Below are 25,956 nucleotides of genomic sequence, written 5' to 3' on the forward strand. Positions count from 1 at the left end.
ATTTTTCAACCTGGTCCCTATTTTTATATCTTTTTGGTCCAAACTTTTACTAAAGACCATCGAAATCGGTCCAGTATTGAGTTAGAACACTAAAACCGGCAACTGCAAAACGGCTATACAAAGTAAACAGCTTGTTTTCACAAATAACAGGCTCGTAAATGTTATTAGAAGGGTATAATAACATGGAAAGGATCCATACAGAGATACAACTGTGTTTACCTCAATAAATGTACAGAAACTGTAGAAAATTACAGTTTGTACTGTTGTACTGTTAGGGTTTTACCTGTCTCGATCTTCTGGGTTCTGATGTAGCACCCCACTCAGTATTTTCTCACCTTTCCATCTTCACGCTCTTCATCTTACTCCCTCTTTCTCTTTCTCTCCTTTTTTAACGTCAATATATGAAGCCAGGCATTTCACTCCATCTCTCTCTCTTTCCCCACCTTCTGACACTCTAGCAACCACAATGACTACCTTAGCAACGCCCTAGCAACCAGCATAGCAACGACTTCACTTACCTTAGCCACCACCATGTCTACCCTTTTAACACCGTAGCAATCACCTCAAATACCCTAGCAACATCCTACCAACCACTACCATAGCGACACCCTCGTTACCACCTTAGCAATCACTTAAACCACCATAGCAACACCTTACCAACCAGCATAACTACCCTAGTGACAACCAGTAGCAACCTTAGCAACCACCTAAACCACCATATCAACACCTCAGCAACCACCATAACTTTCCTAGCGAGACTCTAGCAACCACCATAGCAAAAAACCCAACCACCCTATTAACACTATCTCTCTCTTTCCATCACAATTTAGCAACCACCCTGATTACCATAGCAACACCCTAGCAACCACCATAGCATAACAACCTCAACTACCATACCAAGACCCTAGCAATCACATTGACTACCAAAGCAAAACCTTAGGAAACCGCCATATCTACCCTACCACCATAGCAACTACCTCAACTACCATACAAACCCCCTAGCCACCACTACCATAGTGAAAACCATAGAGAAGACCGTACTGGGATGTAACTATCTAGCTCAAGATCGATTGAAATAAAAGTATAACATATAGTTACAGTGAATCATTTACTATCTAACAAAACAGCAACCACCTGCTGCACCTTAGCAACACCTTATTAATTGCCCTATTTACCCAGAGGGAAGAAATGGTGGAAATATTTGTTTTGGGGGATGCTGACTATAGCAACGGTGAATGCATATATTGTGTGGGTAACTCTTCAGAGGCTTCTGCCCCAAAATAGAAAGCAGTTTTCTTTGAAATCGTTAAAAATGAAACTTGTGCATTAGTTATATGATGGTTACAGCAGTATGAAGTCAAGAGCAAAGGGGCAGCCAGCCACTGGAGTGGAAAGGGTGGTAACTCCTAACTTCAAAGCAGGTCACTCCCTTGTCAAGTTTGATGGGCGTAAAAGAGGCTGTATGGCTTACATTAGGAATCGCCATAGAGCACAATCTGGGAGATGTGTGGAGACTTAATTTGGGTGCTCCACATGCTGTGTGCCGCTGTGTACAACAGGATCTTGCTTTTATGAATTTCACGGAATGTTGTAGCCTACATGTAGCCATGTATCTCTCACTCTCTATCTCTCTCTTGTTCTCTCTCTCTCTCTCTCTCTCTCTCTCTCTTTTGTTATCTATAGATAAATATTTATGTATTTATTTACAAAATATATAATAAATACTAATTAAATACATTAAGAAATATACAATGTAATAAATATGCCTGCAGTATTGTTCAAAACTTAAAACAGGATCCTATTCACAGGATGACAAAAAATAAAGAAATTGGCATGTTTTTCTCAGTAATTTGCTGCAGTTCTAGAATTCTATTGGGGTATAGAGGGGTAATATCTTAAAAAGTATAAGGTGCAGAATAATGGAAATAACATTTGCGAAGTGTCCTTTACAAGACCTACACAACAAAGTTTGAACAAAGTTTCTGTGTTACGCGGTTCAAGCTAAATTACACACTGAAATTGGTAAAAAGAATAACCAGAGAACAGTACAGTGCATTGCTTTACATGCGCTGAAACAAGAAGAAACTGAACAACAGTACTGTAAAATTAATAAGAAGAAGAAGCCTTGTATCCAAGATGACCTCCAATCTGGCTTTACAGTCCATCACAGCACTGAATCAGCCTTAGTCAAAGTTCTAAATGATCCACTTACTCATTGCATTTCATCATGGACGCATTTCAAACCTGGTTCTGCTAGACCTTAGTGCTGCTTTCGACACTATAGATCATCAGATTTTTTTAATACAGAGACTTGAACGCCATGTTGGTATCAAAGGTCGTCCCTGTTGGTTGTACATGTGCATGAGTCATCCAGTCATACAACATCTAATCTTAATTCAGCATGAATCTTTCAATGTAGAAACTTTGACAGACATCCAGTGGTATATACATGATACATACAAGACGAGTTTAGTGGGTATACACTGTGCTCATAGGGTTACTGTTACAGGGGTAAGGAGATTAGGAACTCCTCCCCCATACATCAATCAATGTATCTATCTATCTATATATTTTTTTCTTCATCTTAATATCTAACTTCCCCAGGTCTTTAATTTCTTTGTTCCTCCCCTTCACTCTCTCTCACTTTCCATCTGTCCGTATATCTATCTATCTATCTATCTATCTATCTATCTATCTGATTTCTTTCTTTCTCTGTCTTTCTAATTTCCCCATCTGTTTCATTCCTTTATCTCTTTGTCTCTTTACAGTCACTCTTTCATTCACTCTCTTTTTCAATACATCTATCCATCCATCAATCTATCTATCTATTCATCTATCTAAGAACACTTGCAAGGAGGCACTGGGGATTCATGTGGTTTGTCAAAAGCTGCAATCTGGGTTAAAACAAATTATACATATGGCAGAAGACACAAACACAAATTATACATATGACAGAAGACATAAAACACAAATTATACATATGACAGAAGACACAAACACAAATGAATACAACTTTGGGTACCTGCTTCTTTGTCACAGCATTGCTGTCACCCACTTCAGCTGTCTTTGTGTCACAGTGTCTTTAGAGTTAAACAACTCCTAAGTTACCAGCGATGTCTTGGTAGGTTGCATTCATTTTAATAGGGACATTTGTAGAAGAATTATAGAATTATGGCATTTTGTCACTATATAATATAATATAGTGCAATGGTCAGTGCTCACTAAATGAAACCTGTCCACAAACACTCAAGGCAACAATGTTTTGGTTACGTTAGTATTGCAACCACGGATACTCATCCTGACTTGTCAAAACTGATGTATGTTGCTCAACACACACAGACTCACAACATGTGTGTCGTAAAACTGGTTATATTGGATGAAGTCCGATCATCAGTTAGTCTATGCGGTGTATAAATCGATCACAAACAGATTATGTTAGTATGAAAGTTAGTTGTAATGTTAGTACGGAAGGTGGTTACCCCTACATAAGCACCGGCCCTCATTTTTAAAAGACATTGGCACATGGATTGCAAGGTGGGGCGACAGTGGTACAGTGGTACAGTGGTAGAGAAGTCGTTTAGTAATCAGAAGGTTGCTAGTTCAATTCCCTGTCGAAGCGTCCTTGAGCAAGACACTGAACCCCTAATTGCTCCTGATGTGCAGTGTGCCATCAGTGTAAATGTAAAATGTGTATACATTGTAAGTCTCACATATGTAAGTCGCTTTGGATAAAAGCGTCTGCTAAATGACTAAATGTAAATGTAAATGTAAGGTGTTTAAAGGGTGTTTAAAGACCATCAAAATCCTTCAGATTATTTCAATGAAATTCTATGAAAGACATCAATTATCATCTGAGGGAATTTAATATCTTTGGTGGCTGCTAAGGCGAGATGTTTCTACAGAAACTGAAATGTTCTACAGTTTCTTTACAGTTATTGAGGTAAACAAACACAGGTCTATCTCTGCAGGGATGCTTTCCATGTTGCCAGACATTTATAATGACATTATGAGCCTTTCAGTGGCAAAAAGATGGGATTACAACATATAGCCTAGCTGTTTTGTGGTTGCCGGTTATAGTGTTCTAACTCAATACTGGACCGATTTTGATCATTCATTGTCATAAGTAAACATTTTGACCCATAAAGATCTAAAAATAGGGCCCAGGTTGGAAAATCCTGAAGTTTTCATTAACCATCCCTTTATTTCTCCCTTCTCCTCCTGCTGAGCAGCTATTGTAGATGGGGTGTCCTTTCCTCGTTTCTCTGTCGATGTTGAGGCCACATGAATTTACATAGCCTTATGTCAGGAGAGGATTTTGAGACCCCATGATGACTACCTAATGGAAACGTTACCATTTTTTTTAATAAAAATACAATTTTTACCACTTTTTCACTTGTAGCCTAATATTAAAAGTGTGGTTTAATTCATAAAAGTACTGCAGTTCATTTTTGCTGGTTTGTGCCATAAAAAAAAATCATAATTTGTGCTGTTAGGGTTTTAAGTAGGCTACTTTCGAAGTCACTGGCCAAAAAATTTGAAGTTTATTGACTTAAAATCCTTAACACCACTAACAATGATTTTTACGAGACAAACGAACAGCAACTCTTTTATGAATTTACAGATGACATGGGGGATGAGCTTCACAGAGGCCTACGTTTGAAGCTGTGTTGCTTTTTTTGTTTGTTTTTTCTTTTTCAGAAAATCTGCTCATACTGGCCATAAAAACTTAGAAGCTGTGTTGCTTTTTTTGTTTGTTTTTTCTTTTTCAGAAAATGTGCTCATACTGGCCATAAAAACGTAGGCCTATGAGAACCTTCAACACCAGTGGGACGAAGGAGGACCATAGACATATTGTATATACATTTTTCTCTGTGATTTATTTCCAAAAGTGACAGGATTAAAACAAAGAAGGCTTGAAACATGCCACTTTATGTGTAGCTAATGGTTCTAGAATATATGAAGGTGTCACAAATGATGTGATTGATTGAAATGATTAGGAATCAAATATGTATCGTGTATAACACTGTGAGATACTTACACCTGTTCAAGTTGTTTTAAAGTATTTTTCTCTTCTATTTTAGGAAGTGGCAACTAAAACTACAAGCCTCAAGGAAGGCTGAAGAGAGCCTGTCAATGGACTGTTCTCTGCAATGACAAGACACTGAGGAGGACTATAGACATATAACATGGAGACAAATCTTTTTTGGGGAACTCCACGTAGATCATAAACCCTTGAATATAAAAATGACTCAGTGAAATCGGTTGCGAAATGTAAAGGCTATACTGATTTTTATCGAGAAAACCGCAGATCCACCGTTAACTTGCGTTTGTTTACAGGCCAGCTGTTCCCGAGGCAATATGGCGGCGACGTTAGCACGTCGCGGCAACGGGCTGAAGGGGTCAATGGGGCGTCTATGAGGAGGACGACCTTATTTCGCTGGTTGCCATGGTGACTCGTAGACGGCTTTTTGTGGTCGTTAATTCATAGTAAACGTACTCAGAGCTGATTGGACTAACTCGGATCAGCTGTTATGGAAGGGATAACTCAGTTTCCCATCCCTGGGTTTGTCAACTCAAAGTTAGACTCACAGTTTGTTAAATCTGCTCTCTGGAATAATGCCCAGTTGTATACACATTCGATCGCTTAGAATTGTGTGCTATCTGATATGCATTGCTTGTGAGACCGAGTTGGGCTAAACTGCTACCCAGCTTCTAACAGTCTTTAAAGTTATATGGTTGCCAACTGTACTACTGCCTTTGAAATCCATCTTCTCTGGCATCCCATACAATTCTGAATGCTACTGTCGGCCACTATACCTTTATGTGCTATACGCTCATTGGCTGTTTCAATGTCACTGTCATCAACATTTGCCCACTATAGGCAAGTAGCAACACACATTTAGCGTCTAGATTTCGAAAGATGATTCAGATTTGAATATAAATATTTTATAGGAGCCATAAGAAAGTTTTTAATATCCCAATAGCTTCTAGTCGTGTCTAGACCATGAACTCGTCACGTTTGACCCCGCGAGAACACAGAATGCCCTCGCTGCTTGAACTAAGTCCTACCAGTACGGGTGCTTGTTGGCTCCTGATGTTGTCTTTATTTCAAAGGTTATGTTGAACGCCTTGCTTGTGACTGCAGAATAGCTTGCCGGCATGTTTTGCTGGTATAGTGTACATGTCTCTGTTGGGCAATAATAGCGTGGGAAGCTAAGTTAGCTAGCTAGCGATGACACTGAAGCTGATTTTGCTTAAGAAGACAGATCTGCCAGTTGTGATTCGTTCCTCCATTCATTTGAAGAGAATAGCCAACTGTAGCACGGGTAAGTCTTTTACTTTGAGATAATAGCTTCCTTCTAAATTTGATATAATGCCAATCAATAACATGAATGATATGTTCCTAGTGACACGAATGACTCATTCACATTACATGCGATAATGTTAATGTCACATGCGAACCATGCGGTATGACAGGGAAAATAGCATAGGCTACATCATTTAAACTAACATTAATTCATTTCATCATTAACGTTTAACATAAACATTTAACAGTGTTCAGTGGGTGGTGTAATGAGAATGTTGACAATTTCTTCATACATCAGTGTTTATGTAAACGCCTGCCGCGAGGACATGCTTCTGATACTTGAAGGTTGCGGGGGACATTGAATCGACGTGCTTGTGATACCTTGTTTTCCATTATTTCTCTAGTAACATCTCCCTAGAGAAATGATAGTTGATCTAGCTACTGTAACTGCAACGCTTTGTTACCAAATGCTTCAACACCTTAGAAATGAGGGACGGTTGTGATCTGGTCGGTTGATTTGTAACCCTCAAGCGATTGGCTTGGTAAAAACTGACCCCATACTCAGGGCTGCCAGTGGAAATTTTGGGCCCCATTGAAATGCAATGGACTCCTTTGATTAACTCAGTCAATAATATAGGTCATAACTGTAAATGCATGCCGCACACACGTCTGTCATTGTGTCACAGATAGCAGTGGGGCTGCGTAGGCACTCATTGTGTTTTTACCTCTTCTGTTCTTCCTAAAGCAGCAATACGGAGTTCTATTCCAAAACTAGTAAGCTAACTTCCTCAAAGGCATGCAAAAACCTAGCAAACACCACTAAGAGTCCAGCTGACACTGATAGAAAATTGCCAACACACTAACTGGTGTCTTTTGGCAGTATAGCTGGCAATGTCTTGCCTGGGAAAGCTTTTCTTCCATTTTTGCAGGGGGTTCCAGCCTCTTACACATAGGGCATATCTTGGATGGCTAGTGGGGAAGACACAGGTGTTTATCTGTCCTTCTCATGACCATATGCTATCAAAATGAATTTGAGGATGGTACCAAAACTAGTTGCCTATAAAACCATACCTCAAAAAGTGTCAAATTGTTGCATAGTGTTACTTTAAGCTTTAGTAGAATTCTGCTGGTTTTTCTTGCATTATCACCCACAAGTTTCATGATATCGACACCATTGTAGAATTCACAGATCCGCCTTAATGCTTAATGCCGCTTACTTTCCTATTGGAAATGAATGGGCTATATCAGGGGTGGCTAACCAGTCCAGCTCAAAGAGCCACAACAAAACCCAACACCATTTCGAAGAGCCATCCAGACCATCAATGGCATGAAATGGTTCAAAATAACATAAGAGTCGAAGAGAAGAGAATATTAATTGTATTTAATAAATGATCATGTTTTCAAAATACAGGAGGGCAAGGTGGCGGTAAAATAACTGTAACAACCCACACACACACACACACACACACACACACACAATGAGATTGTTTTGAGAATAAAAAGATAAAGTATTAACCCACACGGGTAAAGTGCTTAAAGATTAACTAATAAATGTTCAAACTATAAACAAAAAGCGCAGTGTGCCAGCAAGGCACAACGCGGAGCTGCCCAGTGACTGCCAGAGAGAGTGGACGGGAAGAGAGTGGACGGGAAGAGTGTGGACGAGAGACCGGCCCAACCCATAATCAGTGTTCACAGCACCAGCATGACATGGCCTATAGGGGAGACAGATAGACAATAGCGCCGTAGCGCAAAACCAGCTATGCTAATAGCGTAACACACACAACTAACAAGGTGCCAACATCACAACAACAACATTAACAACAGTGACTCACGGGCCTAGTGACTTCATAAAGAGCCTAACTAACAGTTTCATTGCTATTTTCTTACCTGAATATTCCTATAATATTCACAATCTCAAGCAGGTCTGCTAACGTGGTCGATGTTCAGTTTTTTAGACACCAGGTGCTCTTGGTGAATGATACAGTGAAATGGAAAACAATTATCACTTTTGCACAGCCCTATGAGGCCATTTGCAGCCCCCAACATAGCCGGTGCGCCGTCTGTAGTTATTGCGGGCAGTTTTGAGAGAGACAATATCGCTCTTTGCAAACGCAATCAAATAAGACTGAGAAATTGTCTATGGATTTAAAATGGTTTTAACATTGAACCAGACATGGGTATGTATAGATTGCTAGCAGCGAGCCAAAGAAAGCAATGCTAATGTAGATTATATTTAGACTTGCAGTGCTTGCCAGTTATGAAACATTACTGATGAGAGTTTGGTAACTTCCTTGCACTTTCCCTGCTGACAAAGTGTTTTGCCGTCAGAGAACGCTAACTTCTTTCTATATAAATCTTCTGTGTTGTGTTTAATTTAGCCTGTTTTGTCTGCTGCAGTCTGGAAGTGAGCCCGGGCACTCTCTCTCTCTCTGAGAGTTGGCCCGTGCTGCTGTCCTGTCTGCCAAGCCCGTTGCAATAATTTGCTACTTTGTTTCTGATTAGCCACCTTCGTGTTCTCTAAGGATCAACTGATAAGACAGCTGTTGTTTTGGTGGTTGTTCCATGAGTTCAGGTTCTGTTTTTTTTCTAAATTGTCCCACTCACATAATGACTTGCACCTTAAATAATAATACTAACTACATTTTTTTTAACTTAAAATTGTGACACCACAATGTAAATGTTATAGATGACTATTCACACTGTCTACTGCTGGTAGAGGAATTTGCAACCACACAGTTCTACTCCTGTACGAGACGGCACACTACAGCACCATGGGCACAACTAGCGTTCGTTCCCTCCCTGTGGTTTGCACCAGTAAGCCACAACCTTGTTTCAAGCCACACACTCAGTTAAACATCCCTAAATAGAATAGCAGATTATATTTGAATAGACAGACAGGAAAAGCGTGTATAAAAATGAAGACATGTAATGTGCGACGAGGCGGAGGTTGAAGCTGGTGGCAGAAGTGCTCAAGCAGTATACAGACATTTGCCAAATAAATGTCTACCCCTGTGGTTCTGTTGTGCACCCATCTGGTAGCAAGTCCAGGTGACTGGGTTATAGACCCCAGAGATCCACCCTTTGGGCTGGTGGAGGTTTAGTGTCCCAATATCAATGCCATCACCAGGGCTACTGAGAAAAAGTATAAAGAATAAAGGACTCATTTGTCTGTTGTTGAACAAGTGTGACGAGCAAACATACAACGCCAATCTAATCAAGTTAACCTCCCTTAGCTACAAAGCAACAACAAGCTAACGTTAGATAGCTGATACTGAGCTAAACATGTTTGCTAGCCATCCATAGGCAGTAACATTATCTTTTACATTACCAAGTGACTGACCTCTCTGGGTGCGTTTTCAGGTTCCTGATAAAGTTTGATTTGGTTGATCCAGCATCTTTTGTGTTGATACCACAGACAGTTACATTTAGCGATTATTTCGTTTGGGCCTTGTGTGAAGTTATTATAGCCAAAGATCATGACAAATGGGACCTCAGCTGCAGGTGTTCTCACCATGATGTAGTTGCTGCATTTGAACGTCATTTGTGGCCATGTGCACCAGATGCGTAAGGTTATGTGTGATTAATAAGAGAGGGAAGGACATTCAGCATTGTCAATGTGCCAAAAATGATTAAATAAGTAGGTTGCAGCAAACTTGTGTCCCCATCTCTGGTATAGAAGAGCAGGAAAGTGAAAGTACTCCCTTGCCGTCACTAGCCTTGTCTTGTGTGCCACTGCAGTGAATCACAGTTGTTATTCCTGAAACACAATGTGTACACAAAAAATGAGATCACAAAACATGCTCAAGGGGAAGACCTAAGTAACCTGACTTGAAAGCCCACTCACCAATCTATTGAGCTGGAGCTGCTGGATGTCTGTCAGTCTTCTGGCCCATGGTTCTCCACTAGAGCTGTATCCAGTGCACCTGATTTGAGCACACAAGACAAGTGTAAGCATACAAAGAGTACAGGCAGAGTGGAAGAGAATTGTATCGATTTTGCTTTGTACCACTGATGCAAGTATTTCGACACGCTGTAACACCATAACCACATGAATTTGGTGCAGGTATCGTCCAGCTATCAGTAGCATGCCATGCTAAGAACCCCAGTCTTTCAGTTGGTAAGCTGTAAGCTAATAAATATTAAATAATTACTATTAGTTGTTTTTATAGAAAAGTTAGTTACGCACAAAAGTGCAATTACAAAATGGCAGCTGGTGAAATATTTGAGTGGCTGGTAGAAGAAAAAGTTCATTTCCATCCCTGCCCTGATGGCTCAAACTGAAAAAGCACCATCTTCACATGAGAGAGGCAAATGGACTCAGGACCCCATTTTGAGGGAACTCAAACATGTGTCATTTGACCACTAGGGGGTGCTACAATAAGGCTAATAACTGTTGATGTGTCAATGTGTTCAGATCATTTTGTGTGTCTGGTAATACTGTGGGAGGTCTCAAGGCAGAGACATGGCAGCTTGTCATATATAACTCTGGCCTTCAAGGGACCGCCTTATTACTGGGTTCCTTGCTTTGGCCATAACCTGCATCTGACTGTCAATAAGGTTGAGGGCCTTGGACTCAGCATGTCTTTCCAGGCTTAGAAAGACTATATGTGCATTCTCTAGGTCAAACTAAATGTTAGTGCTTTGGCACGAGAAACTAATTCTCCTTCATTCTCAATCCACAAAGCTTATCCCTTTTTCCATGTATTTCTAAGTAATTACTTTCAGCAATATTATCGTGACACTTTTGTGAATTATCATGATGTATTGTATCATGATACATGTATCATGATGTGTATTGTATCATGGGGTAGGTGGTGATATCCAGCCCTACAGTCATTCTAGGAATGTACTGCAAACGGTTGGAGTTGTGATTCATGTGCTGTTCTATGCCTTGTATCCAGTACACCCTTACATGAAAAATGTACCTTCAAACATATAGCGCAGATATATCTCGTCCTAAATGAGTGCAATTAACCTTCAACCCTGGCACTATCCATGTGCAGCTTATGGAATGTGACTTCTTTTCCAGTGGCTGTTAAGGGCTGAAGACTACTGGCAGTGCAGAGTTCAGAAGTTCATTTTTAACACAATGGTATTTACACTCCCCTAACTCCTGGTTGAATGACATTTGGTGAAGGTGCTGCGTGGATTTCAGAAAGTACTTAGTCACACACAGTTACAATAATCATTATGGGACATGTATAGAAACTTGATCATTCATTTCTGGAAGAATTGTTTACTAATCTGTACATTTGGTGGCATAAGAATTTTGCTTCATGAGGATATGAAAAAGTGAATACAACAGAATTGTGTTTTTATTGACGGGTTATGTTTTGTTCCATGTTATAAACTATCTTTCTTTTCTTTTTTCAAAGGGAAAAGCCATCTTAGACCACCTACACTTATGCAAATTCTGGAAACGGCTACCCTTGTCTCCCTCTCTGGTACTGGTTAGTTGCCTTGAAATGTTGCCTCCCATGCCCAGGATAATAAACGTACATCAGGAGAAGAGGAAGAGCTCCTTGGATTGTCATTTAATGGTCTGCTAATGAATCCAGAGGTAAGAGCTGCTGTATTTTCTATTTTAACTCAACCAAACACAACTAAGATGTTTCACTCAGTGAATGTTAAAAGACAGAGCATGAAGATGGAAAACAGAATTGGATTGTCAGACTCATTGCTTTTGATCTACCAAAGCCATCTGGGTTTCCCAGTGTGAACCACTACTTCCTTAATATCTGTTATGTCTTGGTATGCTATAAATCTGTTAAGCTTTTAAATAAGCGGCTTTTGCTTATGTAGTTCAAAATGTAGGTCATGCTGACATACCTTGCCCTTATCATAAAGCTTGTTATGGCTCTCATTATAACAATAGTTATATCAAGGGTAGTTAACTAAGATGTTCTCCATATCTTTCTCAGTTGTAGAGAAAATCCTCAATATTTGTGTTGCCAGACCTGTTAGAATGAAGTGATTGTTTAGAGGGAACAGTGAAAAGATATTTAACAGGTTTAGTCTTCCGTTATTCCTCTTTTCTGCATTTTTTTTTCAGTTTTTTTTTTCTTTTTAACAAAAGACTTTTTTGTCAGTGTTTGACAAAAAAAAATGTTGTCAGTATGTCACAGTGCAGTTTAAATCTCAAATTTGAAATATCAAAGCAATTACAAAAGCAATGAAGCTGCTCCTTTAGGCCAATCATTGTAGATTGTGCTCAAATGAAGGAACGGTCTTGTGAAACACCTGTTATTGGAAGTGTTATTCATAATTTACAATAATTACAAGTAAATTACTATATCAGTAGATAATGAAAAGGTATTTGAGTTTGAAGTTGCCTAAAAGAGATTGACAGCACTCATCTGCACTATTAAACAGGCTAGCTTATACAAGCAAAAGCTATTTAAAGGTATAGTCTATGATTCTGATCCAGTACAGTAATGCGGATGAATTACTGGTGATAGTGATTTTAGGCAATCAGTCCTCCTGAATTCCTCATAGCTTGCTAGAGTAGTGTAACGGCTGTGTTGGACAAGTAATATAACATAACACGACTTAATTACAACATAAGACACATAGTATTTGTATCTTCTGAGCCAGACATACCAATGTATATTCTAACGTGTGTTGTGATGAAAAGCTGCTAACAAGTACTGATCCTATTTGTAGATAGATTTGCTGTAGCAAGTAGCTTCACTGCTTTCCAAATAGCAGCAATATGGGGGCCAAGCAAATCAGCACGATGGAATGATCAGTCTAATTCTTAGGCATTAAGGACCATTTCCATCAATAGTGTTGTTGGAACAAAGTGTTACTGAGAAATGTTCACAAAATCACCAATGAATGATCCCTAATGTCTGGCCATATGCCCTCAACTCTTGGTGTGTTCACAACTCTTTTGGTGGCTTTTGATTGAACAGAAAACCAGAACTGCATGTACCGTAATCACATTGTGAGTTTGGGGTAATGAGATGGTAATGCTGGTGTTGTCATTTTCTGACATTCAAACACTCTGATGTTCAAAGTAAATTTGGATTACTGTAAACCTCAGTTTCTTTTAATTTTGCAAAACTACTAATGTGGTGCCTGACATAAACTGGCCTTTTAGCTATGTTAGCTAACATCAGTCAACATCATTTATTTTCTAACTAGCTAGCTCATCTTCCATCTCACTTGGATTCAGCATGGAAAGAGACAATGCTTGGTGTGTACTGGGTGTACTGGATTTCTCTCTCTTACAGTCATAGATCAGTTTTGAATGTTTGGAGACATAGACACATCAAATAACACACACATGATCAGATATGGCCATGTCCTTGGCAGTTGTAGACAACATAAGCACAGCATGGCGACACATGCATTTATAGCAGATCCTACAGAATGGCCCAGCTTGCAAAGGTCTGAGAACTCCTGCTGTTTCCTCTGTCCTTTTTTCTACATGAAATGTATTAAGCCAATCATTTTGCTCTCCTCTCCCCAGAACCTTGCCCTACTCTCTCGCTCTCTCTCTCTCTCTCTCTCCCACTCTCTCTATCACTTTCCAATTCCTCTTTCTCACACTATCTCTCAGTATCACTCCATTTTCTGTCCCTCTTTCCATCTTTACTCACTTCACTCTTTCTCTTCACCCTGTTTATATGAATATCCACTCTTTCACTATTCTTCACATTTTCCGCTGTCCATCAATTCCCACTCTTTTTCTCTTTCTTCATGTCGGCTTTCTTTTTCTTTTAGGTTCTTTATCCACTCTTCCATTTTTTCATCTCCTTCTTCCACCATGTCCTTTCTCTCACCATGTCCTTTCTCTCATTGCCACTTTCAATTGTTCTCTCTGACCGTGGTTACATGGATTCGAATAACTGCCTTAGTCGGACTGAAATCGCATTATCCGTTTCATGTAAGCACCTTAGTCGGATCGTAGTCGGACCGCACATAGTCGGACTAACACCCCTGGATAACTCGATCCGATCCAGTTGATAGTTCGACTATTGCGGCATGTAACGGTGAATTGGATAAGGAACTGGACTTTGCGTCTTTGCGCATGCTCCCTCTCTCCCTGCCAGGTCGTGACCCGGAAGACGAAAGAGGGATAAGTTGTCTCAACTGTTCATACTAATGACACGGTTTTTTATGAATATCCTGCAGACTGTCTCACAAGCTTATTCTTGTTGATTATGAACAAACATAACAGAAGAGGTCCGAAGATATGAGCACCTTTACAACCCCTCCTTAAACACGTATAAGGACGTTCCACATTTTATTTGCTTAAAACAACAGCAGTACTGTCAAATCAGCTGTCACTCGGCTATTACCTGACCAAGGTCCCATGGCAATGTTCCGAAAGCCCATTTTTCCGACAGCCTGCTGTTCCAAAATTGTGAGTACAGCAGCGTGAACCACTATAGCCCACATGCACATCCCAATGAATCACACAATCATAAACATACAAATGCCTTTATTTCACAAGCATTAACTTGAATTCAGAATATTATTATACACATGCATTTGCATCGCGATGATACAAAAATATTTTTATGATTGCCAACGCATGCATGCTTTGTCAGTGCTTGACAAGATCTGCGTAATGTCCTGCGACAATCTGCCGGTGATTTCCTTCGCATGAGTGGTAGCCTACCCCATATTCAAAACCAGAGTAGGCTAAGTTAACAAATATTGCCTAGGAAAAGTTATAAGCGTGATAGCCCGGTGAGCGTCTCCGCTCTGCTGTGCAAACGAAATGCTGTGTGTGTTTTTTGCCACTTAAAATATTTCTAAATTTTGCCTGCCCTCTAAAGACAGAGACGTGACAGGTGGAGCGCAATACCTTCCTTTATAGACAACAACGATCATACACTCCTATTGCACTCAAACAACCACACTCAAACGAGGAGATATTGTATCAATTAGCCTATTATGTATTGTATTAATTGCACAGAGTTCCAGTGGCGCATGCAGCCGTACACACTGTGCGTACCTTCTGCTACGCGAGAAGAAAAAAAAAATATCATGAACGCATATTTATTACAATGGGGAAACTATAAAATCGGAGTACGGACAACTAATGCCCAGCGTAGACGATGCAGATACAGAGCTGGAAACAGCTAAATGAGTTACAGCCAAAACGCAGTGCGTTTTATCAAGCCCTGGAAAGTTCGGCAAATTTCTACCCAAACATTCATTGTTTTTTATTAAACACTAAACTCAACACACTGTCAAAATGGCACGGGCTTTATGCCCTGGTGCAAGTTACCACGAACAGACTGTGCTACAGTCACACACCTGCACAACCTCTGTCCCAACACAGAACAACGACATGTACTTAGAACGGTAAGGAACACGGTCAGGGAACATCGCTGAGCGGCGCCAGTGCAGCACATAGAGTATAACAGTATGCTCCCGCCGCACGGCATTATGGGGCGACTATGCCGGCACGTCACAATATAAATGCATTTATTTCACAAGCATGAACTTTAATTCAGAATACTACACACATGGCATTTGCATCGCAAACATACTTTTATGATTGCCAACGCACGCATGCTTTGTCAGTGCTTGACAAGATCTGCGTAATGTCCTGCGACAATGTGCCGGTGATTTCCTTTGCATGAGTGGTACCCCATATTCAAAACCAGAGTAGGCTAAGTTAACAAATATTGCCTAGGAAAAGTTATATGCGTGATAGCCCGGTGAGCGTCTCCGCTCCGCTGCCCAAACTAAATGCTGTGTGTGTTTTGTGCCACTTAAAATATTTCTAAATTTCGCCAGGAGGACTATTTTTCGGAATATTGAGATTTCGGAATATGGGGCTTTCGGAACACTGGGCCGTCCCCGTGTGAATGTGCGTGCGTTTCTCTCTTGTTTCTTCACCTGTGAATAATGTAACTTATAAACACATCGGCCCAGCAGAAACAAACAAACAAACAAACAAACAACCCAAGAGGCAACACGCATTTCTGGACCGATGAACAGACGCGATTCATGCTCAATCAACTGTTGTTGTTATTGGTAGTGGTGAAGAGGTCAAGCGGAAATGGCTGTATCACCACTAGTTGTAATGAAAACAGCGCCACCTATCGTTATGGATATGACATGCTTTCGGCCAATGATTCGATTTATTCACTGCCATGTATATTGGGATAATAGCACTTGCCCCAAAAGATAGCATAGTCCGACTAAGCAAAGATTCGAATTATACCATCATGTAAACACACTGTCTGTCTCTCTGCCTCCCTCCACTCAAGAACATCAGAACAATCAAACCAAATCACAACCCAAATTAAAATACTATCCATATCTATCTATACTAGGTATCTATAAAGAGACTACGAATTAGTTAAGTATCTTTTAACTGTCAAAGATACAAAGCAGAGGCTCAGTGACCACAGCCTAGCAATTGAGAAAGACAGACACAAACATTCATGACTACCAAGAGAACAACACATTTGTGGTCATTGTATGACTGGTGAGATCAAGACAGAGATGCACTTTCTGTAACAGTTTGCTTTGGCAACACTGTACATGAACGGTCATGTTCTAAGTTCTAACCCTGTGCTTTGGCAACACTGTACATGAACGCTCATGTTCTAAGTTCTAACCCTGTGCTTTGGCAACACTGTACATGAACGCTCATGTTCTAAGTTCTAACCCTGTGCTTTGGCAACACTGTACATGAACGCTCATGTTCTAACACTTTGCTCTAATTTGCTTTTGTATAGAATCTATTGCTTGTTTTTTTCCTTTGTTGGTGGTGAAATTAAATGTGTTCTTATTGAAATTCTTAATGCATGCGTGGGGGGGGGGGGGGGGGGAATAAGTATACAAGATTGAAAAGATATTTAACAACTGCATAAGATTAAAATGGTATGTAAGTGGGCCAACGCATTAATGTACGAAATAAAACACAATATGAGGTGGTATTTCCAGTTCATCTAAGAGAGTGAGACAGTAGATTGTCTTCAATGATGACAAACATAGGGGGAGAGAGAGAAAGAAAGAAAAATAGATACATAAATTGAAAGTGAGTGAGTGAAAGAAAGACAAAGACAAAGAAGAGACTGAGAAGACCTGCGCAACACAATTTGTACAAAGTTTCGACGTTAAGCAGTTCAGCCTGAATAATTTGCAGACAATCAGTTCGAAAAATAATAATACTAACAATCGGAAGAAGCTTTGCAAGCACTGTAATAATAACACTAGGAAGAACAATATTGTGCTTCACTGTGCAAGCACTAAACATTCAACTGTCTTGCACCACTCCATACACCTGTATAACTAGGAATATGGGTCCTGCCACAATGATCAGTCAAGTGTCACAAAAGTTCACAGTGTGAAAGGTAAAAATGACCCGCATACCTTTTTTTTGGGTGTAAATACATTGTTTAATCTATAATCTATCCATTTTCAAAATATTACACTATGAAACCTATAAATATGACTTCGAGGTCAAATAAATGTGTATAATTTCATCTTTTCATGATATCCATCGTGGGTATGGAACATTGCATTGAAATGAATATGAAATGACACAGAGCAAGGCTGACCAGACAAGGAAGGCAAGGCAGCTATATCTTTTACAATTGATTTCTTTGCACCACGTATAGGATGACCCCTATATGCTCTTCATATTTCAGTTTATGAATAGACATTCAGTATTCATATGAAGTACAACTTTAAAAGAATTTCAGTCCCTGAATAAGTCACAGATAAAATTAGTCTTTCATTTTTCTATTTCAAAACCTGACAGGAAGTATGCATTCATTTTAATTTACACATCAATTACACAAGTTCACGGTTGATTTTCTCCCAACATGATTTTCTATTAAGATGATGTTACGTTAAATATTTTAGCTAATATTTCTGGATTAGCAGCACCATATCTAAAACATGATCCTTTATGTTAAAGATAATTAACTGTAAAGTTAAAGATAATTAATGATAACGATAATTAACTGTAGATTTAGAATATCCAATAAAGCAACTTTCCATTTTTTGACCAACTGGACTTATTTTGTCATGCATTGATAAGAGACCCCTTCCATACTTTCACACTCACACTCACACTTCTCACACTCCATCTCTCTTCATCACTCCATTTTCTTTCCTTCTTTTCATCTTCACTCACTTTACTCCTCACTCTTTCTCTTCACCCTGTCTATATGGATATCCACTCTTTTTCACTATTCCAATTTTTCTTTCTCCTACTCTGTTCATCAATTCCCAATCATTTTCTCCTTCATGTTAGCTTCCTCTGACTTTCAAGTTCTCCATCCTACCTTTCATTTTTCTTTTCTCTCTTTCCTACTTTCACTCTCTTTCCCCAGAACCTCCCTCCACTCTATCTATCTATCATTCTGCAGCTCCTTTTCCTCACCCTTGTTTTATTTCTCTATCCCTCCACGCTGTATCATCATCATTTAACTTCCCTCATATGGCAACCGTTGCTATGGTAGGATGGGACAAGAACCGTTCTGGGGTGGGACTTTACGAAAGGTGAATTGTATCCAGCTTCAAATCTAGGCTCAAAAACCAACTGTTCCCAGATGCTCTTTGTTAACTTATTTAATGCACTATATTTTATTCTCTATGTTCTTTAAGCTGATTTTATGCACAACTTCCTATCTAATCTCTTATTTTTTCCCTTTGTAAAGTGCTTTGAATGACCAGTCTATGAATTCTGCAATATATGTAAACTTGCTTTGCCTTGCCTGTATGTTATGCAAATCAGTCACCCTGTATATCCCCCATTGCTCATGTAAATGATATATGATTTAACTTCTTATTGTATATCCCTCATTGCTCATGTAAATGATATATGATTTAACGTCTTCCTGTATATCCCCCATTGCTCATGTAAATGATATATGATTTAACGTCTTCCTGTATATCCCCCATTGCTCATGTAAATGATATATGATTTAACTTCTTATTGTATATCCCCCATTGCTCATGTAAATTATATATCATTTAACTTCTTTTTGCAGAAAGGAGTCGTTAGGGGCTTGAAAGAGGATCGTATGGGTGTGGTCTGAGGGAAGCAATCCTGAATTCAGACAGAGCAGGTGTTCCCATCCACATTAGACATCATGGGAGATGTGGTCCAGATGCACTTTTCCACGCTGGATTACGTGATCTTTGCCATCCTGCTGGTGGCCTCCACAGGCATCGGGCTGTATCATGCCTTTTCTGGCGGACGCCAGCGGACCACACAGGAGTTTCTGTTGGCTGACCGCAGCATGAGCTGCTTGCCTGTTTCTCTCTCACTCCTGGCCACTTTCCAGTCTGCAGTGGCCATCCTGGGAGCCCCCTCAGAGGTGTACGCCCATGGCACCCAGTACTGGTTCTTGGGCTGCTCTTACTTCCTGGGTTTGCTCATTCCAGCTCACATCTTTATCCCTGTTTTCTATCGTCTACGCCTCTCAAGTGCTTATGAGGTACCAAAAACAGAGATGCCTTAATGTTGTTGATGAAGTGTATGTGGGTGTGTGCATGACAGTGTGTTTTGAGAGGATGAAATATACATGCTAGACAGCAATCATTAAAAGACGCACGTACTTTTAAGAAATCAGTGTTTCCAAGAGATACCGAGCTGAAATGTTTTGTGCAGCTGTGTGTTCTCCTAGAGCTAAAGCACATTACATAAAACTATGTACAGTGATAGTCCTTGGAATATGCTTAATGTGGAAGTGAATGTTTTTTGCTCCTGTTTGGCTGATTTCTTTTCATAATGCCTTTTGTCTGCTGCAGTACCTGGAACTGCGATTCAACAAAACAGTCCGCATCTGTGGGACCGCAACGTTCATTTTTCAGATGGTGAATGTTTTTATCCTTCTTTTGTTCTTTGCAATTTTCCTTTGTTTCCTTTCCTATATCGACGTTAATATAAATATTGTCTTGGTATTTTGTTTTTGTAGGTAATTTATATGGGAGTTGTCCTGTATGCGCCAGCACTGGCTCTTAATGCAGGTGAAAATGGAGCACATTTAGTCTACATTCTTGAGAAAATGTCCGCTTTTGGTAATGCTTGTTGTAATGCGTGAGCTTTGTCTTTACATAGTGACTGGACTTGATCTCTGGGGGGCAGTGATAGCGCTGGGTTTAGTTTGCACATTGTACACAACTCTGGTAAGTCGGGATCAACTTGTTTCTTGGCTTTTAATAAGCATTGTATTCACGCTGTCTCCTCTACCTACCTCATTGTATTTTCTGATTTTCAAGGGAGGCTTAAAAGCAGTGATCTGGACGGATGTATTTCAGACCATTGTGATGTTTGCTGGACAGCTGGCTGTGATTATAGTGGGAACTCACCAAGCAGGGGGCATCACTGAGGTGTGGAGGAAGGCCCAAAAAGGGAATCGAATCTCTGGTCTAGAGTAAGTGCCTTCTAGATTGGCTGGTGTGATAACAAATTGTAATCCACACCCTCACTTGAAATGCCCACAGGCTGTTTGGTGACATTGCCTTGAAGTAGGTCTGTGTTTTTTGAGACACATATGTATAACAGTGCTAACATTACAGCAACAGTGTTTTGGCAAAGAAAAATGCTGGTTGAAATAAAAACTTTGCTCCATTAGCATAGATTGAACATTTTTTTTAGTTGAAGTATTTAGCAGACGCTTTTATCCAAATAAACTATTTAACCCTCTGGAGTCTGAGACCTGTCAGCCACTTTTCAGCTAGTTTGACATGCCTTGACATTTTCATAGAGATGTTGAGATATTGTAAACATTTCAGTTTTTTCCAAAGCCAGTGGACTACACAATGAATATTGACGAAGTAGGTGTCAACACACCTGTGATAGTCCCTCTCCACACTATAATGGCCCATCAGTCTGGAATGTCAATGTGGCCCTTTCTGCCTGATGCACAATCATTTTACAAAGCCAGTGTGAATTGTAAGAAAAGAAGAGGGAATAAAGACGTTTATTGAAAATGCTGTAATCCCAATCCAAACATGTACTGGATCTAATTAAAATGTATAGAAGATGCAGTCACATAATACAATATGAAACAAATGTAAAACTAACAATAAAAGTTGTCAGTCCGTAGAATAGGATTTATGATCATTATAATAATAGAGAGAGAAGTTTAAGATGGAAGTTAGCTCACATTTACAAAATGAGTTGCTTTGGTCTGATATCGCTGACTGCAACATGTAGGCTAGAGTAGCATCTCGTACAGTTTTATGATATGCTGCACCAACACAGCAGAACTATAGGCAAAATGTAGAAATCAAAAATGTAGTCTGTGTGTATCAATCACGTGAGTTGGTCTGTGTGTACCAATCACATGAGTTGGTCTGTGTGTACCAATCACATGAGTTGGTCTGTGTGTACCAATCACGTGAGTTGGTCTGTGTGTACCAATCACGTGAGTTGGTCTGTGTGTACCAATCACGTGAGTTGGTCTGTGTGTACCAATCACGTGAGTTGGTCTGTGTGTACCAATCACGTGAGTTGTAGTCTGTGTGTATCAATCGCATGAGTTGGTCTGTGTGTACCAATCACGTGAGTTGGTCTGTGTGTACCAATCACGTGAGTTGGTCTGTGTGTACCAATCACGTGAGTTGTAGTCTGTGTGTATCAATCGCATGAGTTGTAGTCTGTGTGTACCAATCACGTGAGTTGGTCTGTGTGTCTGTGTGTACCAATCAGATGAGTTGTAGTCTGTGTGTACCAATCGCATGAGTTGTAGTCTGTGTGTACCAATCACATGAGTTGGTCTGTGTGTACCAATCGCATGAGTTGGTCTGTGTGTACCAATCACATGAGTTGGTCTGTCTGTACCAATCACGTGAGTTGGTCTGTCTGTACCAATCACGTGAGTTGGTCTGTGTGTACCAATCACGTGAGTTGGTCTGTGTGTACCAATCACGTGAGTTGGTCTGTCTGTACCAATCACATGAGTTGGTCTGTGTGTCTGTGTGTACCAATCACGTGAGTTGGTCTGTCTGTACCAATCACATGAGTTGGTCTGTGTGTACCAATCACGTGAGTTGGTCTGTGTGTACCAATCACGTGAGTTGTAGTCTGTGTGTATCAATCGCATGAGTTGCACAGCTGAGAAGTTATATTGTTCCTCCTATTATTCCAGCTTTTCAGCTGAAACCACTTTCATGTAGAAACTTCTTTCAAACTTTGTTGCTTAGGTACATTTTGTAAATAACACAAACTGTATTCATTTTTCTACACTTTATACTTTCTAAAATATAATCTTTAAAAATATTGAAAGCTCTCTCCCTCTTACTCATCTATCTATCTATTTCACTTTATTTTTATATCTTACATTTCATTACATTACTGTCTGTCTATCGGTCGGTTTCTTTATTTCTTTCTCTCTGTCATATATTTCAATTTTTTAAACTTAAATGTATTTCTCTTTCTTTCTCTTTATCAATTTGTCTGTGTTTATTTCTCTCTCCCCCCTATGTTTACCCCTAACACCCACTATAATCTGTATGACGTTTGTTATGTACGTGGGAATTGATTACGTTTGTGGGTGTAACAATGGGCTGTGTGTTCGTGTAAGCTGTTTATTGTATTCAGCAATTTAATATTCAGTTTTGTCAGTGGCTTTATTGGAAGAAAAAGTCTTCAAAGTGTATGTCAATGAAAGATTCAAGACAAAATTGATCTTTCTAACTTCTCTACTGTCTAAATACAAATCACGCTTTGAGACCCCTAATGGACGGTGGTACACATGTATTTGTTGACAAGCTGAAGGACAAAGACAACGCTAGAGGCCAAAGAAGCATGTTGACTGCTAAGGCAGAGTAATAATAAGATTGTACACGTCATATTTTATTTATACTTTTCTTTTTCACCCTATATTGTTTTCTAAGCTTTTGAATGTGGAGTATGTGTAATCTAATAAAATGTTGTTGTCGACATGATAAAGGCACATATTGTCCATAATATACACTGGACAGTGTCATTTATTACAAGCTATTGTCAAGGTTGCAAACTTCCAAGGCTTGGCTTGTTTGGCTTGAGATTGATTGATTTGGATGATCGCCTGAGACAGGACTGAGGTCCATGTCTACATCACATTCTTTCATAAATAACATTTGCAGGGATGTTTATAATGAAAAACTAGCGAGTCGACAACTTTCCTAACACGGCCAAATATCAAGCAAGCGCAACACAAGACACAGCAAGACAGCTACTGAGTTATTACTGAGTAGTCCAGCAGAAAGAAGGCCAGCTCGGTATCTGACTCGCATCCTTTTGTCTCTTTTAGCTCTTGCCAACAAATAAAAGCCAGTCGGAGACTGACTCTTGTTCGGTCTCATGCTCACTTCCTCTGACAACGTTTTCCTCGGTTTCTTTGTCGCCTCTGCCATGATGTCCTCACAGAGAATACTACACTAGCTTCTTATAGCTAGCAGAGGGGTCTACTTGTTGTGGGAAGTGGTGCCATGAAGCATTTCGTAGGTCTCGCGAGAGGTGTCTTGCCCAGTCCACCAAAGTTACAAGTTACAGTGCAATACCGGCATTCTCCGTATTACAAGTCAGTGTACTACCAAAAATATAGCTAAACTCTTAACAGAGGGACATTTTTTTGTGTATTCTTATGTGGGAGCTCTCTGTCACAATATTTATGTCAGAGATTCAAGATTTAAGTAAATGAAGTTTAGTCAAAAGCGAGGTACTCCTCCAATATATAGCACCCCAGCTCAGTTTTCACTCATACCCTGAGAATGAGTTAAGCTAGTCTGTTTCCTTGTCTGCTGTGCTGGGTCCACCAGCACAACAGACAAGCAGCCCAGCAGTGACTAATGGGCAGTGGATCAGTTTGGTTCAGGTGATGATGTCCAAAAGAAGTGTATTTTGAAAGACAGCGACACTGTTTGTGCTGGAGTCTCGGTATGTGGTTAAAGGCTGATCTAGTTGCCCAACACTCCATGGATGGAAATAGGGTCTCCATTTCTAAAGTGATTCTCTTTCTTCATGGTGGATTAACTTATGAGGGAAAACTGGGTCAGACTGTAAAAAGAACTGGCTAATTATTTACATGTGACCAAAGGTCATTGAGATAGTGACAGGAAATATACAAGCAAATTGTGGTGCTTAAGGCTGCTGAGACGTACAGAAATGAAACCAACCAGTCTTATTAGTTTTTCAACCCTTTCATATTGAAGTGATGGTGAAATGTTGAGGTTCCATGACTTCCCCACTGTTTTCCAGTCACATGACATAACAAAGACACTGTTGTTTTCCCTTCTTCTCCCCCGTCTCATTGCACTCCCCTGGTGTGGAGTAGCTTGAACCCTGACCCACTTGAGAGGCACACATTCTGGACCCTGGGCGTGGGCGGGATCTTCCTCATGCTGGCTCTGTATGGAGTCAACCAGGCCCAGGTGCAGCGATACCTCAGCTCCCGCACAGAGAAGGAGGCTGTGATGTAAGGTTCCAAAAACATGTTACTCTTTACTCTCACGTTTCATAACAAGAAAATGAGTACCTCCAGGGAACATGTATGAATAGGCCTTCAAAATATTTTTATGGGAAATCTGTCAATTTTATCATTATATTAGCCACATAAAATAAGCTAAAAGTTTGGCTGAATACATCATGGATGAGTTAAAGTGTTGAAGTTGCTACTACAGTAATAGATACATTGCTAATCTTTTGCTCTAATTAGTTATTGCCCTTTTCCACAGAAATCTGATCTAACATCTGTGCCTGTTTCCCCAGGTCCTGCTATGTGGTCTTTCCTTGCCAGCAGATTGTCCTGACGATGGGCTGTCTCATGGGACTGGTTATGTATGCACGATACGGAGAGGATAGTCCTTTGGATAAGGGCTACGTGAAAACAAATGATCAGGTTTTTGTGACACTAAAATTAAAGAATGTGGTTGAAGCTCAATTCCCTATTTCATTGATACATAGACAGCATTGTTATTGGGAAGACCCTCATCAGTAATGCCTGTTAAATCTAAGAATTCACAGAAATTCAATGAGACCAATTTCAAAATGGTTGTACTTTATTTAGTTCCATTTACATTTTATACTGGTGAAACTGATTGAGTTTGTGCCTTAAGAGTGGAATATGCAGCAGTTGTTTATAGCCATTATATAGGTACATAAGCAGACATACTCCCCTCCATACTATAATGAGTCTGTAGTCTCTAATCAAGAATTACAGTTTATTACAGAGATGCTGCATATGAAGGAAGTATGCTTTCTGACCTTATGTAACAATGCAGTGATGAGCCAGGCCAGCTTTGAGTGTATTAAGTATATTCCTGCACCTGCTTTCCCACTTGTGCTCTCAAGGGTGGCTCTATGAGGCTGCTGTTATTGTTAACATGTTGTTGAATTTCAGTGTGGTGGTTGTGGTGTACCCTGATGTGTTATAGTACATACTATATGACCGTAGTATACATAGTATAGTACATAGGTATAGTTGTAATTGTGAAAAGGGTGATGACTTTCAGGGGTGTTGAATACTTTTGAAGCCACTGTATGTCTGGAGAAAGTGATGGAAAACCACTCTCATTCATTTCAATGGTCAGTGCTATGCTAGCTCCAGTTCTTCCTCCAAAATATGAAGTCAACCACCTGACCTACAAACCTACCTTCCTGTACCTGCAAACACTGCATAGCCCATGACCACAGTGAACAAAACCCCACATAGCCCACACTCTTGCATGAT

At 39.9% G+C, this 25,956-nt stretch overlaps 1 protein-coding gene across 2 annotated transcripts in view; it reads left to right on the forward strand.

The window, feature by feature from the left end:
- The first annotated feature begins 6,010 nt into the window (after positions 1-6,010).
- Positions 6,011-25,956, forward strand: part of slc5a6a (solute carrier family 5 member 6a) — a 35,813-nt gene continuing 15,867 nt past the window's right edge. The window contains exons 1-10 of one of the 2 annotated variants that reach the window (XM_031581205.2): positions 6,011-6,326; positions 11,340-11,402; positions 11,686-11,870; positions 19,285-19,734; positions 20,048-20,113; positions 20,215-20,266; positions 20,358-20,425; positions 20,519-20,673; positions 24,562-24,702; positions 24,996-25,125. In XM_031581205.2, coding sequence (XP_031437065.1) covers positions 19,387-19,734; positions 20,048-20,113; positions 20,215-20,266; positions 20,358-20,425; positions 20,519-20,673; positions 24,562-24,702; positions 24,996-25,125 — 960 coding nt within the window. In that variant the 5' untranslated portion in view covers positions 6,011-6,326; positions 11,340-11,402; positions 11,686-11,870; positions 19,285-19,386. The remainder of the gene's footprint in view (positions 6,327-11,339; positions 11,403-11,685; positions 11,871-19,284; positions 19,735-20,047; positions 20,114-20,214; positions 20,267-20,357; positions 20,426-20,518; positions 20,674-24,561; positions 24,703-24,995; positions 25,126-25,956) is intronic. The other variant, XM_012827326.3, reaches the window with a different exon arrangement.

Source organism: Clupea harengus, chromosome 15 (genome assembly GCF_900700415.2).
Source record: "Clupea harengus chromosome 15, Ch_v2.0.2, whole genome shotgun sequence".
NCBI lineage: Eukaryota > Metazoa > Chordata > Actinopteri > Clupeiformes > Clupeidae > Clupea > Clupea harengus.